Source organism: Neoarius graeffei, chromosome 4, assembly GCF_027579695.1.
Source record: "Neoarius graeffei isolate fNeoGra1 chromosome 4, fNeoGra1.pri, whole genome shotgun sequence".
NCBI classification, from domain to species: domain Eukaryota; kingdom Metazoa; phylum Chordata; class Actinopteri; order Siluriformes; family Ariidae; genus Neoarius; species Neoarius graeffei.
In genome coordinates, this window is record NC_083572.1 from 13,853,319 (window position 1) to 13,872,210 (window position 18,892).

General features: G+C 44.2%; 1 protein-coding gene across 7 annotated transcripts in view; it reads right to left on the reverse strand.

Annotated features, from left to right (window-relative positions):
- The window catches only part of LOC132884870 (transcription activator BRG1), a 73,552-nt gene that overhangs the window by 46,558 nt on the left and 8,102 nt on the right, over positions 1-18,892 (reverse strand). For all 7 annotated transcript variants that reach the window (XR_009654499.1, XM_060918892.1, XM_060918891.1 and 4 more), the window contains exons 6-12: positions 13,539-13,806; positions 13,275-13,401; positions 12,968-13,141; positions 11,552-11,725; positions 11,247-11,468; positions 5,592-5,722; positions 5,445-5,499 (exon numbers count right to left, since the gene is read on the reverse strand). Coding sequence is in view for 6 of the 7 variants with exons in the window: in XM_060918892.1 (XP_060774875.1) it covers positions 5,445-5,499; positions 5,592-5,722; positions 11,247-11,468; positions 11,552-11,725; positions 12,968-13,141; positions 13,275-13,401; positions 13,539-13,806 (1,151 nt within the window). In the remaining variant the exon portion in view is untranslated. The remainder of the gene's footprint in view (positions 1-5,444; positions 5,500-5,591; positions 5,723-11,246; positions 11,469-11,551; positions 11,726-12,967; positions 13,142-13,274; positions 13,402-13,538; positions 13,807-18,892) is intronic.

The window sequence follows — 18,892 nt, forward strand, 5'->3', positions numbered from 1 at the left end:
AAGGCTTGTAAGGCTGTTTTCTGAGTTTAGCCAGGAGTCCGGCCCTACAGCCTCGTTTCAGTTTTCTTTCCCTCCGCCGTCTGCTTCATCTGCCAGGCCCAATAACAATCCACGGAGAGCCCGGAGGTCTTGCTACCTCGTCCGGTATATTGTGTATGCGGTTAAAATCACTCAAGACCAGTAACTTGCATTGAAAACCAATGTCCAGCAGGTCTTGTCGACTGTAACACCAGTCTACAGAAGTATGTGTACACAAGACACACAGAAGACACACAAAAATGCACAAAAAGGGAGAGCCTAGAGCCGTTGCAAACATGCGCACTGCCATCTTGGAGTTAAAGCAAGGCTTTATAGTGGGCTAGCACTGTGTGGAAGCTTGGGGGTGAACATACCACCTCCTATGACTGGTTCATGGAGCTTTTTAAGCGAGTGTTTGATCATCAGCCTGAAGGAGTTGAAGTCAGCAAGAGCTTGTTGACCATCAGACAGGGAGATAGGAGAATCGCTGAATATGCACTGGAATTTCGCACACTGGCCACTGGCAGTGGTTGGAACGAGCCAGTGCTAAAAGCCACGTTTCATCAAAGTCTACACCTTGAAGTGCTCAGTGAAATGGCCTGCCGTGATGAACATCTCTCCCTTGACTCCCTGATCGATCTGGCTATTCGTCTGAATCACCTCATCAAGAACAGACCCTCATTACAGCCACCTCCAACACCCTGTCCTACTTTAGCCTCCCCAACTCCCATGGAAGTCTCTCACACTCGCTTACAGCAGTCTGAGAGTGACAGGAGACGCTGTGAGGGCCTCTGTTTCTACTGTGGTGAGTTCGATCATCAGATTGCGAAGTGCCCTGTTCGCCCACTGTGGGAGAATCAGACCCGTCAAGTAACCAGTTTTCTTAGCCTGAGTTCCGAAGCTATTCACAAGTCTCACTCATTTAAGGTACCTGTTGTGTTAAAACTGCCAAACTCGACCCATATTCCCTCTGCGTTCATAGCCTTAGGGGTGGAAGGAAATTTCATCAGCAACTCGATCATCCAGAAATTCCACTTGTCCACTGACGAACTCCAAAGACCACTCAAATTAAAAGCCATTGATAAGGGTTCCATCAGTGATTGGGCTTGTTACTGTGCGGACGTCACCCCTTGAAATTCAGGTGGGGGCAATCCACTCTGAGCTCATTTCCCTGTTTGTCACCCATAGTGCCCATCATGACCTTATTTTAAGATTCCCGTGGCTTCAGCTTCACGATCCTTTAATATCTTGGCAATAAAAAGAAGTCCTCCAATGGTCCCCGTCTTGTTTCCAGAACTGCCTGAAACTCCCCCAGCTTGTGCTCTCTACCACCTCTGTGGAGAGTCCTCTGCCCGATTCACTAGATAATGTCTAACCAATTCATGCTACCTAGATCTCAAAGAAGCGTTCAGCAAGGGTAAAGGCAGTGACCTGCCTCCTGATTGTCCCTACGACTGTGCCATAGACTTCCTCCCAGGTACAACTCCTCCTTGCAACTGTATCTACCCCCTGTTCATAACTGAACAAGCTGCTATAGAGGAGTATGTTCAAGAGGCATTGAAACAAAGGTATATTAGACCATCAACATCTCCAGCTTCAGCCAGCTTCTTCTTTGTTGAGAAGAAAGGGGGAGGTCTCTGCCCATGTATCGATTATCGACACCTCAATCAGATCACTGTCAAATACCCCTATCCGCTTCCACTGGTGCCTTCAGCTCTGAAACACTTAAGAACAGCCAAGAGCTTCTCTAAACTAGACCTCCATAACACATACCGTATAACCTGGTCAAGATTCGAGAGGGCGAAAAATGGAAGATGGCGTTTAGCACCACTGCCAGTCACTTCGAATATTTGGTCATGCCTTATGGCCTTTCTTGCACACCAAGTGTCTTCCAGTGCCACATTAATGACGTGCTCAGGAACATGCTGGGGAGGTTTGTAATCATTTGCATCAATGACATCTTGATCTACTCCCCAGATGAGGACGCCCATCATGAACATGTCAGGTCGGTGTTCTCCCGTTTGTTCAAGAATCATCTGTATGATCATCTGAAAAATGTAAGTTCCACATCAACCAGGTCTCGTTTCTTGGATATATCATCAGTTCAGAGGGTGTGAGCATGGACCGGGGCAAAATCTCAGCGGTCATGTCATGGCCCATTCCCACGTCAATGGAGCAGCTACAATGTTTCTTGGGGTTTACAAGCTTTTATCGAGGCTTCATTCATGGGTTCAGCACGATCACCGCTGCTCTCACAACCCTGCTGAAAAATGGACCACGCCACCTCCAGTGGAACCCAGCAGCTGAAGATGCGTTCAACCTGCTCAAGTCCGCCTTCATTACGGCCCCATCTTGCAACATCCAGACCCTACGAAGCCGTTCATCATGGAGGTAGACACATCAGAGACTGGAGTAGGAGGGGTTCTCTCTCAGTGTCTTGGGGAAAAGCCTAAGCTACATCCTGTCGTCTCCTATTCCAAGAAGTTCACCCCAACCAAATGAAATTATGACATTGGAAACTGAGAGCTCTTGGTCATTAAACTGGCGTTAGAGGAATGGAAGCACTGGTTGGAAGGCGCTGCACACCCATTCACCATCCTCACTGACCACAAGAACTTTGAGTACCTAAAGACAGCTAAACATGTGAATCCCCGCCAAGCCAGATGGGCCCTATTCTTCACCCAATTCTAGTTCACAATATCCTACTGCCCTGGCTCCAGAAATACTAAGGCTGATGCCCTCTCCAGAATCCATAACACATCAGCTCACACATCCAAACCCACTCCCATTCTTCCACCAGCCTGTTTTTTACAAGTTATCACTTGGGACATCGACAAAGAAATCAGGCAATCTCAACTGGCTAACCCACCTGAGAACTGTCCTCCCGGACTCATGCATGTGCCAGCAAGACTCAGAGGCAAACTCATCACATGGGCTCACTCCTCTCCAGCTACAGGGCATCCCAGCAGCCATCACACTTACCAGCTTCTGCGGAGCAAGTATTGGTGGGAGAACATGATCTCCGATATCAACCACTTTGTCTCCTCGTGTTCTGCCTGTACCCAAGCCAAGGTACCTCAAGTTCCACCTGCTGGTAAACTCTGTCCTCTCCTGGTACCCCAATGACCCTGGTCACACATCGCCATCGACTTTCTCACTGACCTACCTCAATCCCAAAGCAATACAGTCATCCTGGTGATCATAGACGGGTTCTCCAAGGCACTCAAGCTCATCCCGTTACCTGGCCTACCCACAGCATTTGAAACTGCAGAATTGTTGTTCGAACACATTTTCTGCTATTATGGTATTCCTGAAGACATTGTTAGTGACTGGGGTCCCCAGTTCATCTCCAGTCGAAGTCGAAAGTCCTTCCCGTGCCACATGGTGCATAGGGCAGTGCTGATCTCCGTTTCTGTAGTCCTCAGCCTGTCGCCTATTACATATCTAGGGTTACAGTGGGGGGCTAGTCCTCTGGTAACCACAAGAGTTTGACTCCCCACTCGCATCCGTATTGCAGTATGCCTTGCCAGACGGCAGTGGGTACCATTTTTATGATGGTCTTTGGTGTGACCTGACCACGAGTAGAACTCCCCATCTCCCAATCGAGAGGCGGACACACTAACCACCAGGCCAACTCGCGGCTCATCTCCAGACTGTGGTCCAAATTCATGGATAGGCTCGGCGTATCAGTAAGTCTCACATCAGGATATCATCCTCAATCCAACGGCCAGGTGGAGCACGTGAACCAAGAGGTAGGTTGCTTCCTCCGAATCTTCTGCATGAGGAACCAGAAAGACTGGGCACAATTCCTCCCCTAGGCCAAATATGTACAGAACTCACTAAAATACTCTGCTAGTCAGTTAACCCCTTTCAAGTGTGTTTTAGGCTACCAACCACCACTTTTCCCTTGGGACGATGCACCCACTCAGATCCTGGCAGTAGACTCTTGGTTCCAGAGGAGTCAACAGGTAGGGGAGGAGGTCCATCAGCGATTGGAGCACGTCAATTCAAAGTACAAACAATATGCCAACAAATCTTAATGCTGCATGGACATACCAACTCAGCCATACGTGGGATCAGCTGATTTCTAGGTCACGTGCACCATCCGGCAGTGACCAGAGACGCCAAGCATTAGATGTGGTCAAGATGTCAGCTAAGAAAGACGTCGAAATGTCATAAGTAAGTGAAAATTACTTCAGTTGTGTATAATAAGAATTTTTTAAGATTAGTAATCAACCAACTGGATGAAACATTTTGAAAAAATAATGTACTGACAAGCACGCACAGAGGGGAGACCCCAGAGTATGCCCCAGGGGACCAAGTGTGGGTATCCATTAAAGACTTGAGGGAACCTAACACCTGCAAGAAGCTTCAACCTTGATACGTCAGCCCATACAAGGTCAACGAGGTCTCCTACAAGCTCGAGCTCCCACCTCACTGTAAGATGGCTCCCACATTCCACGTATCATGCTTAAAACCTGCCATCCAAGGTCCCCTAGCCACAGACACACCCTCCCAAGAACCTCCCTCCCTAGTTCTAGAAGGCGACCTTATTTACCAAGTCAATAAGATCCTCATCTCCCGTCACAGACAAGGACAACTCGAATACCTGGTCAACTGGGAGGGGTACGGCACAGAAGTGCGCAGCTGGGTTAGTTCCAAGGACATCTTAGACCCCCTCCTCACTCAAGAGTTCCACAGGGAGACAAACCAGCACCAAGGAAGATAGGTCGCCCAAGAAAAGAAGTTGCTCCCAGAGGGAGCTCCTCGGTCAGTAACAGCGCTGAAAACCTGAGTTCGGAGCAGCCTCCAAACATGGCTGCTCCGAATTACACTTCCCAAGCACCACAGCGCCCCTCGTCACCAGAATTCTAACCTCAACACCTGTCTCTAATTTACCAGCAATCACCTTCCCTATATAAGCTCAGCTCTCACACTCTGCGAAGTATCGTTCTGTGCCCCCGTGCCTGACTTTACTGAACCATTTGACTATCTGCCTGACTTCCTGTTATTGAACTCTGTTTATGTTTATTTCTGACTTAATTTTCTTGCCTGATCTCTGATATTCTGTTCGCTGATTGACTGACCCTTGCCCATCTCTGACTACATGTCCAGTTTCCCAATTTGGTTTTGTTTACAGTTTGCGACGCACCCACGCTCCCCTGCATTTGCATCCGTAAGTGCCTGCACCCTGACAATATCCTAGTAGTAGAGTAGCCAATCAGAGCGCGTAATTGCTCATATCCAGCGAATGTGGATAGAATAATTAAAAACAGTCGTAGTGAATATGAATGGACATTTAAAATGGATCTAACATCCCTCGTACAAATAATACATATATATTTCAAGTACATTTGTGCTTTGTTCTTTTCTTTCTTGTAAAATCTTTTTGATGTAATCCATTACAACGCCACTAGCTGCATCACCTCTTCCTCCTCGGAGCCTGTGTCCTCGCTGTCTGATCTTGGTGCCACCTCATATCTGCAAACAAAGAGAGCAACCTTTCAGAACAACGACATCCCTCTGAAAACTCAGCTACGTGAGTGAAAACCCTCAGGCTATCAGATTCTCACCCAGGGTTCATCTCCAGCCAGGTATCCAGCTGTCCCGCTTTGGGAGCATCCACTCCACTTAGGATCTTCCCACTGTCCACGTGGATCACCTTCACAGGCAGGTCGCTCATCTGACTCGTCTCGTCCAGCGGCTATGAGGGAAAGGATGTGCACAGATTCTGGCGTGTCAATCATGATGTGTAATAAATAACTTTGTGCCATACCACAAGGGAAAAGTAACATCACAGTAAATATTTATATTTAAAGTCATAAGACCAGATTTAAATCAGAGAAAAAAATTATACATTATTTCAACTCCTAAAAGTCTCTTCTTATTGCTTAGTCATTTTAAAACCATATTATTCAGTAACTACCGGACCACAGATTATTCAACATTCATTGAATAAGGAATACAATGAGTCATGCTCGGTGTTTAACATTAGCCTGTCCAAATCTTTATAGAATTATATAAATTACTTCAGACAACATCATCTAGTTACACAATATTTTATACAACCCCGATTCCAAAAAAGTTGGGACAAAGTACAAATTGTAAATAAAAACGGAATGCAATAATTTACAAATCTCAAAAACTGATATTGTATTCACAATAGAACATAGACAATATATCAAATGTCGAAAGTGAGACATTTTGAAATTTCATGCCAAATATTGGCTCATTTGAAATTTCATGACAGCAACACATCTCAAAAAAGTTGGGACAGGGGCAATAAGAGGCTGGAAAAGTTAAAGGTACAAAAAAGGAACAGCTGGAGGACCAAATTGCAACTCGTTAGGCCAATTGGCAATAGGTCATTAACACGACTGGGTATAAAAAGAGCATCTTGGAGTGGCAGCGGCTCTCAGAAGTAAAGATGGGAAGAGGATCACCAATCCCCTAATTCTGCGCCGACAAATAGTGGAGCAATATCAGAAAGGAGTTCGACAGTGTAAAATTGCAAAGAGTTTGAACATATCATCATCTACAATGCATAATATCATCAAAAGATTCAAAGAATCTGGAAGAATCTCTGTGTGCAAGGGTCAAGGCCGGAAAACCATACTGGGTGCCCGTGATCTTCGGGCCCTTAGACGGCACTGCATCACATACAGGCATGCTTCTGTATTGGAAATCACAAAATGGGCTCAGGAATATTTCCAGAGAACATTATCTGTGAACACAATTCACCGTGCCATCCGCCGTTGCCAGCTAAAACTCTATAGTTCAAAGAAGAAGCCGTAACTAAACATGATCCAGAAGCGCAGACGTCTTCTCTGGGCCAAGGCTCATTTAAAATGGACTGTGGCAAAGTGGAAAACTTTTCTGTGGTCAGACGAATCAAAATGTGAAGTTCTTTATGGAAATCAGGGACGCCGTGTCATTTGGACTAAAGAGGAGAAGGACGACCCAAGTTGTTATCAGCGCTCAGTTCAGAAGCCTGCATCTCTGATGGTATGGGGTTGCATTAGTGCATGTGGCATGGGCAGCTTACACATCTGGAAAGACACCATCAATGGTGAAAGGTATATCCAGGTTCTAGAGCAACATATGCTCCCATCCAGACAACGTCTCTTTCAGGGAAGACCTTGCATTTTCCAACATGACAATGCCAAACCACATACTGCATCAATTACAGCATCATGGCTGCGTAGAAGAAGGGTCCGGGTACTGAACTGGCCAGCCTGCAGTCCAGATCTTTCACCCATAGAAAACATTTGGCGCGTCATAAAACAGAAGATACAACAAAAAAGACCTAAGACAGTTGAGCAACTAGAATCCTACATTAGACAAGAATGGGTTAACATTCCTATCCCTAAACTTGAGCAACTTGTCTCCTCAGTCCCCAGGCGTTTACAGATTGTTGTAAAGAGAAAAGGGGATGTCTCACAGTGGTAAACATGGCCTTGTCCCAACTTTTTTGAGATGTGTTGTTGTCATGAAATTTAAAATCACCTAATTTTTCTCTTTAAATGATACATTTTCTCAGTTTAAACATTTGATATGTCATCTGTGTTCTATTCTGAATAAAATATGGAATTTTGAAGCTTCCACATCATTGCATTCCGTTTTTATTTACAATTTGTACTTTGTCCCAACTTTTTTGGAATCGGGGTTGTAAATTACTGATATTGTGTCCAAATGTAAAATGTGTATGTTACAAGTCAGAATTGGAGGTCAGGTGGAATTTTTCAACCAAGTTAGAATTTTTAAACCAGTTCATAATTTATGACTTGTATTAGGGAGACTTACTACATCTAGGGTTAGGATTTGGGAAGACTTTGTAGTTTAAACTACGTGGTGGTGTAATAAGACTAGAATCATTAATAAATTCAAAATATATATCACTCCTTCCATCTCAATGTGGTTAAAATGTTGGGTTAAGAATCAGAAAGTTCTGAGTCTAAATCCCAGTTTGAAAACTCAGGTAGATAGGAATAGACAGACAGGCAAGAGAAAATACTAGGCACAGTGTCTTGCAAAAGTATTCATCCCCCTTGGTGTTTGTCCTGTTTTGTCGCATTACAAGATGGAATTAAAATGGATTTTTGGGGGGTTAGCACCATTTGATTTACACAACATGCCTACCACTTTAAAGGTGAAAATTGTTGTTTTATTGTGACTCAAACATTAATTAAGATGAAAAAACAGAAATTGGGAGTGTGCATAAATATTCACCCCTTTTGTATGAAACCCCTAAATAAGAGCTGGTCCAACCAATTCACTTCATAAATCACATGATTAATTGATTCAGCTCCACCTGTGTGCAATCAAAGTGTCACATGATCTGTCACATGATGTCTGTATAAATCAACCTGCTCTGGAAGGACCCTGACTCTGCAACACTACTATGCAAGCAACATGAAAACCAAGGAGCCTCCAAACAGGTCAGAGACAAAGTTGTGAAGAAGTATAGATCAGGGTTGGGTTATGAAAAATATCCTAAATTTTGAATATCCCACAGAGCACCATTAAATCCATTATAGCAAAATGGAAAGAATATGGCACCACTACAAACCTGACAAGAGAAGGCTGCCCACCAAACTCACAGACCAGGCAAAGAGGGCATTAATCAGAGATGCAACAAAAGACACCAAAGATAATAGTGACGGAGCTGCAAAGATCCACAGCAAAGATGGGAGTATCTGTCCATAGGACCATTCTAGGCCGTACACTCCACAGAGCAGGGCTTTATGGAAGAGTGGCCAGAAAAAAGCCATTGCTTAAGAAAACACAATTGGAGTTTGCCCAACAGCATGTGGCAGACTCCCCAAACACATGGAAGAAGATTCTCTGGTCAGATGAAACTAAAATTGATCTTTTTGGCCATCATGGGAAACGCCATGTGTGGCGCAAACCCAACACCCTGAGAACACCAGTGAAGCATGGTGGTGGCAGCATCATGCTGTGGGGACATTTTTCATCTGCAGGGACAGGAAAACTGGTCAGGAGTGAAGGAAAGATGGATAGCACCAAATACAGGGCAATTCTGGAGGAAAACCTGTTTGAGCAAAAGGTGGCTCTATAAAGTATTAACTTTTTTTGGGGGGGGGGGTGAATACCTATGCACGCTCCAGATTTCTGTTTTTTCGTCTTAATTATTGTTTGTGTCACAATAAAACAACAATTTGCACCTTTAAAGTTGTAGGCATGTTGTGCAAATCAAATGGTGCTAAACCTCCAAAAATCCCTTTTAATTCCAGCTTGTAATGCGACAAAACAGGACAAACATGAAGGGGGATGAATACTTTTCAGGGATGTGATTTGGGGCTGGTGAAATTATCTGAAAATTTTAGCCGGGGGTCTGGGGGCCGCAGGCCCCCAGCTGGTCCAGGGCAGCACCCTGGTGGGGGGACAAGGGGGGGAAGCCCCACGAAGCTCCTGGGTTTTGGGGTTTTCTGACTTAAAAATTGTACTAAAATGGCAAGCAAACACACAAGAAAAAACTTGTCATGATTAACAAATTCAAGCCAATTTAATGGTCAACATGCAACTCTGACACACATACACACTCTCGCTCACTCTTTCTCTCACTCGCGCGCGCACGCACTCTCTCTCACTCGCGCTCTCTCTCGCTCTCTCACTCGCGCCGCGCACTCTCACTCACTTGCGCGCACTCTCACACACACTCACACACACTCTCTCTCTCTCTCTCTCACACACACACACACACACACTCACCCACCCCCCAAAGAACCAGCGCGGCAGGGCCCGCTAGCCCCGCGCCTTGGGACGTAATTCGCCCCGAGGCGAGCCGCGGCGCTCCACTTAGGTTTCGTTTCTATCCCGGGCTCCAGCCCGACTTTGGACGCTCGTAGCTCGGGCAGGGGAGGTCCCAGTATCCCCAAACTTGACAGCCAGAGACCTCTGCCCTCTCCCCAAAGAACGAAATCGCTGAACAAATGTCTCACAGTCTCATGTCCAACGTCTGTAGCAACCTCTTTCTCCAACCATTCCCAGCGGAACTTGTTTTTCACTATTCTGTCGATTTCTTTAACTCGATTTGCATCTTTACGCTCGATCACGGAGGCTGCCATCTTTCAACTCTGTTTGAAGCGAGCTTACGTACAGCTATCTAACAAGCACGTTCATTGGTTGTTACAGAGCGATGGGCCAATCACGTACCTCGTTTCATCTCAATGACGTAATTGCATCAATGAGATGAAACGAGGTACACGATTGGCCCATCGCTCTGTAACAACCAATGAATGCGCTCGCTTCAAACAAAGAGTTGAAAGATGGCAGCCTCCGTGATCGAGGCGTAAAGATGCAAATCCGAGGCTGCCATCTTTCAAACAAAGTCGGAATGAATAGGATACGAATGTGGATTTGAGGGAAAAATCTGAAACATTTTTTTTTTCAAGTTTTGAGGTGAAAAAAGCGGAATTCCGCGAATTCGCGGAAAAATCACATCCCTGACTTTTGCAAGACACTGTACCAGGAGTAGAGAAAAACAAAACGGCAACACATGATGCTGAACCAACCGTGGATGAAATAAAAACTCTACTCGAAAACAAAACCCCAAAAATTGTTATCAAGTATTTCAAAGAAACAGAAATAGCTCAAAGAATATAGCCCCCCCATCTCCTGTTGCACACTCCAGCCCAGCTGGTGGTGGTAATGCACCTTTAAGTTGGTTTGCCAACCGCCAAAAGACCCTAAAGAAGAAGAAAACTCACCCCCCCCCCAAAAAAAAAAAAAATACAAAAAAGCAACAACATATGGAATTAAAGTATTTGAATGTATGAACATATCTTTTTTTATTTTTCAAGAATTATCATCATAGCATTTTTCACAAATTGCTCCTGTCATTTCGCCAGTTTGTTTACATTCTAAGCGGAAATTATTTTGTCAAACGTTTTGGATAAAGTTCTTATTTATAGAGTTTGCAAAAAATAAGAATAAAAATGCTCTATTTCTCAAAATCCAGTGAATGTGGATAGAATAAAACAGTTATTCCACTCAATCTCGTCATACATGGCTTACAGTCGACTCAGTGCTTCGTGCCTCATTGGCTATCAGCTCATGTACGACTCGATTTCGTGGAATAACTGTTAAATAGTCACTGCTCACTAGCAGTAGTCTCTAACACACCAACACTGAGTGTTAACAATATGCCTGGGTTCATATTTTGGAAATTAACCTTGGAAAGTGTAACATACTATTCTTTCACCTACCTCTCCGTCTGGTCCCAAAGCTAGCGGCTGGCCCTCTGCATTCTCCAGCTTCTTCTTCTTTTTCTTCTTCTTCTTCTTCTCCTTGAGAGCCTGAGCTGCCTTGTGAGCCCGAACCAGCTCGGTCAGGTTGGCCACATACTCATCAGTCTGCTGCAGGAGGTATGCCAGCCGCTTATCCTTCTTCTGATCGATCAGCTTCCTGTAGCCCTCTTCATCTTCTGCCTGGAGAGTGAAGAAGAAGTGTGTCAGAGACTGTGTTTGAGTATCACATGGGATATATAATGGTGTGTTTTCTTTCTCCTTACCATCAACCTCCTCATCCTCTCCTTCTCAATACGTTCATTCTCTTTCTTCTGCTCTCGCTCTGTGTTGGCATGGTACGTGGCCACAGCTTTGGTCAGCTTCTGGATCTTTCCAGTGATGGAGCGATGGTACTCCTTAAAGTCTTTGGCATGCTGGAGGATGCTGTTCAGATATTCCTGAACGAAAACAAGAAATCAGTAAATGGAACTTCAGACTGCACACTAGATATTTTATGTGTACATACCGTATATAGAACGCAAGTTGCAAAATTCAAAAATGAGGCTGACGTAAGTGCCAATATTTACACTTGGAGACCAGAGTTCAGTAAGTTATCATTTAGGAACAGGCTTGTAGTACTAGAGTCCAGGACTCAGACTCCAGTCCGGCTCGTGCCCTAATTTTAAGAACTCGTGACTTGACTTGGACTTGAGCACTGATGACTCGGACTTGGACTTGGACTCATGCATTAACTGCATTCAGACTTGTAAATTGGAGACGAGGACTTGGATTTTTTCTTTATTTTTTGTAACATGCCATAACAATTGAGCATAATATATTCATATCTACATTAATTTTTGTACTAATTTCGTGCAAGAGTGTCACACCTGCGTGCCTTGGCGCGTGCATCAGATAGACTCTCGGGCGCACTCCGGACATTGCGTGCGCCAAGCGGACTCTTTTGCGTGCGCCGTAAATGACTTGATTAAGGCGCAATCAGTGCGCCTATATAAAAACTGTGAAAATGCACTTACTTTGCGAAGTATTGAGTTGCGTTGCTGACACATTACCAAGCCTTATTTCCTTGCTTGGTTTCCTGATCCTTGATTTCCTGTTTCTCGTCTTTGATTCTGCCGATTCTATGATAGCCTGTTTGTGCCTCGCTCGACCTATTGCCTGTTTCGCCGTTTTACAATTTTGCCTGCCGTTCTGGATTGTTTACCCTCTTCACTTGTATTAATAAACACACCTTCTGCACTTACATCTGTCTCCCAACCATCTCTGACAGAATACTTCACACTTCCTGACAAAGAGAATGCACATTCATCTGTTCATACGGCATGTTCAGGAACAAACTAATGTTAATGGCGCTAAAACAGCCACCGTCAAATGGTGCGGTTGGAGTCTTGTTCTTGGACTTGACTCGAAATTTTTTTTAATGACTTGGACTTGACTCGGATTTGAACACTGGGGACTCAAGACTGGACTCGGGCTCGAGGTTTAGTGACTCGACTACAACACTGTTTAGGAACATAGTGGAATTAAATTTTTTGGTAATTCATGTGGAGTTATTTTTAGTTATGGGGTGAATAAACACTGGAAATAATGAAACAAGGTTTATTAATGCTGAAGTTTATGGTCTGTTAATGTTAACTAATGCAGTAAATAATGTGTTTCCTGCGTTTGTTTTCTTTGTTTACCTGGTGTTTCTGCCGTCGTTTGCGTTCCTGTTCGATCTTTTGCTGTTTCTCCAGTTTCTCTGTGATGCGAGCCTCTCTCAGGGATTGTCTCTTACTGCGCTTATAAGCTTTCGCATCCAGAGCCGTCTCAAGAGCCGCATCACGCCTCATACAAACCACCACCTCTTGACGCAACTACACCACATATGCACACACACACACACACACACACACTTGAATTTCTGTTTAGTTACTACATTAGTAATAAACACGACACAAATAAAGAAACTAGTCCATTCTGAACAATGGACTAGCTAAGAGCAAACACCTGTCTCTGAAAGTTGAGCAGTCGGAGAGCTTTGAGCTCGATGGTGGCCTTCGTGCGCAGATCTCCTGCGAGTGAGCCCGGAAGATTCTCTAGCTCCTGGATACGGTGTGTTATACGTGCTTCAAGCCTGATGAGAAAGACCGTTTCACAAAAAACTACAGTGAGTTTTTTTTGTTGTTGTTGTTCAGGTAAAGAATGGGTTTTATGTGAAATACAGAACAATATACAATGTTCATATAAGAATATAAGAATCGTGTCCCATACCTGTACTCTCTTTCCTGCAGGATCTCCACAGGGTCCAGGCCGCATGGTTTCTGCATGGGAGTGATGCGGTTGTGTTTCTGATGCAGCGGGATGGTGGGCGCCGGCTGGGCCGAGTGCCCCGGGTGTACAGGAGACTGAGTCTGAGGCGGCATGACTGGGGAAGCAGCAGGTGGCACAGAGGGGGGCACCGGAGACGGGCGGCCAGTGGGCTGTGGAGGAATCAGCTTCTGTGGGGCATTCGAAGGCGTGGCTGCATTCACCATGGGACCTTCAAGAAGTCATTAGAGGACTTTTCATATCCTTGAAATGTCAAGATTTATAGTTTTTGTGGCTACTGCCTCATAGAGGCGGAGCCACTATGTCATCGTGCTGTAAGAATGAGTGGAACAATAACGCACTGCACATGTGCATACGCATAAGCATTACAATCACCAGAACGGCGAATCGTGATCTCACAATACGAACAGTTGATCTCGCGTTATGAAAGGTACACAAGAACAAGTGGCAAAGCCACTATGTCATCGTGTTGTAAGAATGTAAGAACGAGTGTAACAATAGCGAAACTTCGTAACCAATCAGCACTTATTCTGATCACGTTTGATTACCCGTTCTACTTCTTGATAAACTTCGGAATCAATCAGAACCAGAAACGAAATAAGAGAAATCTTGTTACGACTTCATAGTATCAGAAGATAATCGGCAGATAAAAAGATAAACGAAATTCACCTCGTGGCTTGCCAAGGCTTCGATTCGATCGTGATTCGATATCACGTAAGTGGTGTTTATTTGAAGAAAATTTACCTTTTGATTATCACAGCTTTTGTTTGGTCCTTCTGAAAGGTCAAATGAAAGGTTTCGGAAGGTTTTTTTGAGCTTTTTGGCAAACATTTAAGCCAAGAATTCCAGCCATTCAACAAAAACTCGAGAAAGCAGCGAAGACAACGTTGGAATCTTGAGCGATCTGTTTGGTTTGCAATCACAAAAGTCCCGTGTGGGAATAAATCAGCTCCTTCGTGAAAACTAAAAGTTAAAAGTATAATTGGTCAAACTTCTGCTGTTTGCTTTAATTTTTGAATTTTATTTTTTTTATTTTAGAGTCTTTGCACTACACTTGTGAAACAAAATGTGCTCGTTAGTACAACCCCGATTCCAAAAAAGTTGGGACAAAGAACAAATTGTAAATAAAAACAGAATGCAATAATTTTCAAATCTCAAAAACTGATATTGTATTCACAATAGGACATAGGCAACATATCAAATGTCGAAAGTGAGACATTTTGAAATTTCATGCCAAATATTGGCTCATTTGAAATTTCATGACAGCAACACATCTCAAAAAAGTTGGGACAGGGGCAATAAGAGGCTGGAAAAGTTAAAGGTACAAAAAGGAACAGCTGGAGAACCAAATTGCAACTCATTAGGTCAATTGGCAATAGGTCATTAACATACTGGGTATAAAAAGAGCATCTTGGAGTGGCAGCGGCTCTCAGAAGTAAAGATGGGAAGAGGATCACCAATCCCCCTAATTCTGCGCCGACAAATAGTGGAGCAATATCAGAAAGGAGTTCGACAGTGTAAAATTGCAAAGAGTTTGAACATATCATCATCTACAGTGCATAATATCATCAAAAGATTCAGAGAATCTGGAAGAATCTGTGCGTAAGGGTCAAGGCCGGAAAACCATACTGGGTGCCCGTGATCTTCGGGCCCTTAGACGGCACTGCATCACATACAGGCATGCTTCTGTATTGGAAATCACAAAATGGGCTCAGGAATATTTCCAGAGAACATTATCTGTGAACACAATTCACCGTGCCATCCGCCGTTGCCAGCTAAAACTCTATAGTTCAAAGAAGAAGCCGTATCTAAACATGATCCAGAAGCGCAGACGTCTTCTCTGGGCCAAGGCTCATTTAAAATGGACTGTGGCAAAGTGGAAAACTGTTCTGTGGTCAGACGAATCAAAATGTGAATTTCTTTATGGAAATCAGGGACGCCGTGTCATTCGGACTAAAGAGGAGAAGGACGACCCAAGTTGTTATCAGTGCTCAGTTCAGAAGCCTGCATCTCTGATGGTATGGGGTTTCATTAGTGCGTGTGGCATGGGCAGCTTACACATCTGGAAAGACACCATCAATGCTGAAAGGTATATCCAGGTTCTAGAGCAACATATGCTCCCATCCAGACAATGTCTCTTTCAGGGAAGACCTTGCATTTTCCAACATGACAATGCCAAACCACGTACTGCATCAATTACAGCATCATGGCTGCGTAGAAGAAGGGTCCGGGTACTGAACTGGCCAGCCTGCAGTCCAGATCTTTCACCCATAGAAAACATTTGGTGCATCATAAAACGGAAGATACGACAAAAAAGACCTAAGACAGTTGAGCAACTAGAATCCTACATTAGACAAGAATGGGTTAACATTCCTATCCCTAAACTTGAGCAACTTGTCTCCTCAGTCCCCAGGCGTTTACAGACTGTTGTAAAGAGAAAAGGGGATGTCTCACAGTGGTAAACATGGCCTTGTCCCAACTTTTTTGAGATGTGTTGTTGTCATGAAATTTAAAATCACCTAATTTTTCTCTTTAAATGATACATTTTCTCAGTTTAAACATTTGATATGTCATCTATGTTCTATTCTGAATAAAATATGGAATTTTGAAACTTCCACATCATTGCATTCCATTTTTATTTACAATTTGTATTTTGTCCCAACTTTTTTGGAATCGGGGTTGTACTAAATAATGCTTCTAAGACAATTCATGAACAAGTGCTTTCTTACTATTTTGAAAATAGATCTCATTCACAGCACTGCATTTCGAACAAAACAGTAAACAAAATTGGTAGCCAAAATACTCAGAGTCCTGATGCTGCTCACAGCTTGGCGATACTTGTAAGAGATGAGGCGAGTATAATTGATAACATGTATATATGCTATATTTACTGTATGGACATGGGATCAGAAAACTTTTATTTATAAGCAGGAGCCACATGTACCCATAGGATACCTATTTTTTTCTCTTTACAGTTCTGAGCATGAGTGTGATACAAAATAATTGATATTAACATCATGCTGTAAAAGCAAAAAACCAAAAACAAAAAACAGGTGTTTTGCAAGCTATAAAATATGCAATGAATTTTTACAACATTTTTAAAAGTTTTTAAAGTCTACTTAAAATGTACTCTAGTAGCTTCCCCAAACAGACAAGAAACAGAAACTAAAAAGAGAAAATGTAATCTGAGTTTCCATTAAGGAATTAATTTGTTCCCTGTTATAACTATGTTATAATAGGGAGCATTTAAAGGTCATAGGCAAGGGTCGGAGGTGAAACACAGAATATCAACTTTATTGTCTAGAAGAATGACCCAAAAAGCGAATTCAATCTTCCTGGTGTCTAATTTGCACCCTAATATACTGTTTTGCCCAATTTCCGAAGGTTTGTTTACATCTCACTTATGTGCACTTTCACCGCCAGGGGACCGTCGTCGTAACGTCATTTAAGCCAAACAGACTGGGAGCAGTTCTGTGTTTACTTGCGAACCAAGCACACGTGTACAGACTTTGGTCGTGAGAGGTTGTGTAAAATGTCTGAAAGCGATAGCGATTTTGAAGTAGGGACCCTCCAAATTGAATATCGAGAGGTGAAACCATATATGTATGAACCTATGGCCAACTGGTGAATGTGGCTCACTGGTTTGACTGGACAGCGACTCAGCCGACTCTGATCGCGGTGACCCTGATTCGCACCCAAACGATTTATCCTGGTAGTTATGATAAATTCTTACTTTCGTTGTAATACTAAATAAGAGCCCTTTTGAAGAATAATTAAACCGCCCTCCCTAGTGGATATAGGTAACAATTACTTGACAGTGCGCCAGTAGGCCACATTAGCCTGCCATCCGCGGCATTATACTATTTATAGCCGACTCTAAGCGAGGAAAGCCTCTGTCTCATTTCCACAATGATTGTACAGGATCCCTCCAGGATTCTTGACTTGTCAATTGCAAGCAAAAGTAAAAATGTTTACCTCCAATCTTCTCCTTTTTGCTTGAGCGTTGCTGCTCCATTTCTTCTTTGACTGCTTGATTTTGTTTCACGTGCACAATCCACTCTCTCCGCCTCTTCTCCTCTTTCGGAAAAAGCCAACCCTCTTGCTCTGCCTCTTCTCCTCTTTCAGAAAAAGCCAACCCTCTCGCTTTGCCTCTTCTCCTCTTTCGGAAAAAGCCAACCCACTCGCTCCGCTTCTTCTCCTTTTTCAGAAAAAGCCAACCCACTCGCTCCGCTTCTTCTCCTCTTCCGGAAAAAGCCAATCCACTCTCTCCGCCTCTTCTCCTCTCTCGGAAAAAGTCAACCCTCTCGCTCCGCCTCTTCTCCTCTTTCGGAAAAAGCCAACCCTCTCGCTCCGCCTCTTCTCCTATCTCGGAAAAAGCCAATCCTCTCGCTCCGCCTCTTCTCCTCTTTCGGATAAAGCCAACCCTCTCGCTCCGCCTCTTCTCCTCTTTCGGAAAAAGCCAACTCACTCCGCCTCTTCTCTTCCGGAAAAAGCCAATCCACTCTCTCTGCCTCTTCTCCTCTCTCGGAAAAAGCCAACCCTCTCGCTCTGCCTCTTCTCCTCTTTCAGAAAAAGCCAACCCTCTTGCTCTGCCTCTTCTCCTCTTTCGGAAAAAGCCAACCCTCTCGCTCCGCCTCTTCTCCTCTTTCGGAAAAAGCCAACTCACTCCGCCTCTTCTCCTCTTCCGGAAAAAGCCAATCCACTCTCTCCGCCTCTTCTCCTCTTTCGGAAAAAGCCAACCCTCTCGCTCTGCCTCTTCTCCTCTTTCAGAAAAAGCCAACCCTCTCGCTCTGCCTCTTCTCCTCTTTCAGAAAAAGCCAACCCACTCGCTCTGCCTCTTCTCCTCTTTCAGAAAAAGCCAACCCTCTCGCTCTGCCTCTTCTCCTCTTTCAGAAAAAGCCAACCCACTCGCTCCGCCTCTTCTCCTCTTCTGGAAAAAGCCAATCCACTCTCTCCACCTCTTCTCCTTTATTGGAAAAAGCCAACCCACTCGCTCCGCCTCTTCTCCTTTTTCGGAAAAAGCCAACCCACTCACTCCGCCTCTTCTCCTCTTCCGGAAAAAGCCAATCCACTCTCTCCGCCTCTTCTCCTCTCTCGGAAAAAGGTAAAAACTTCTTCCTGAACCAGTCCCGTTGTTACAGTTCACTGCACAACAATAAAGCATGGTTTTCTTTGGAAATTCCTGAACACACGTCTGCACTCACGCCAAATGGCAATGCAAGTAAATGGAAGTGGACTCAACTCAAGCAGTTTGTTTGTCTTGAATGATGTCACTCGCCGAGTGCTCATGAAAATCG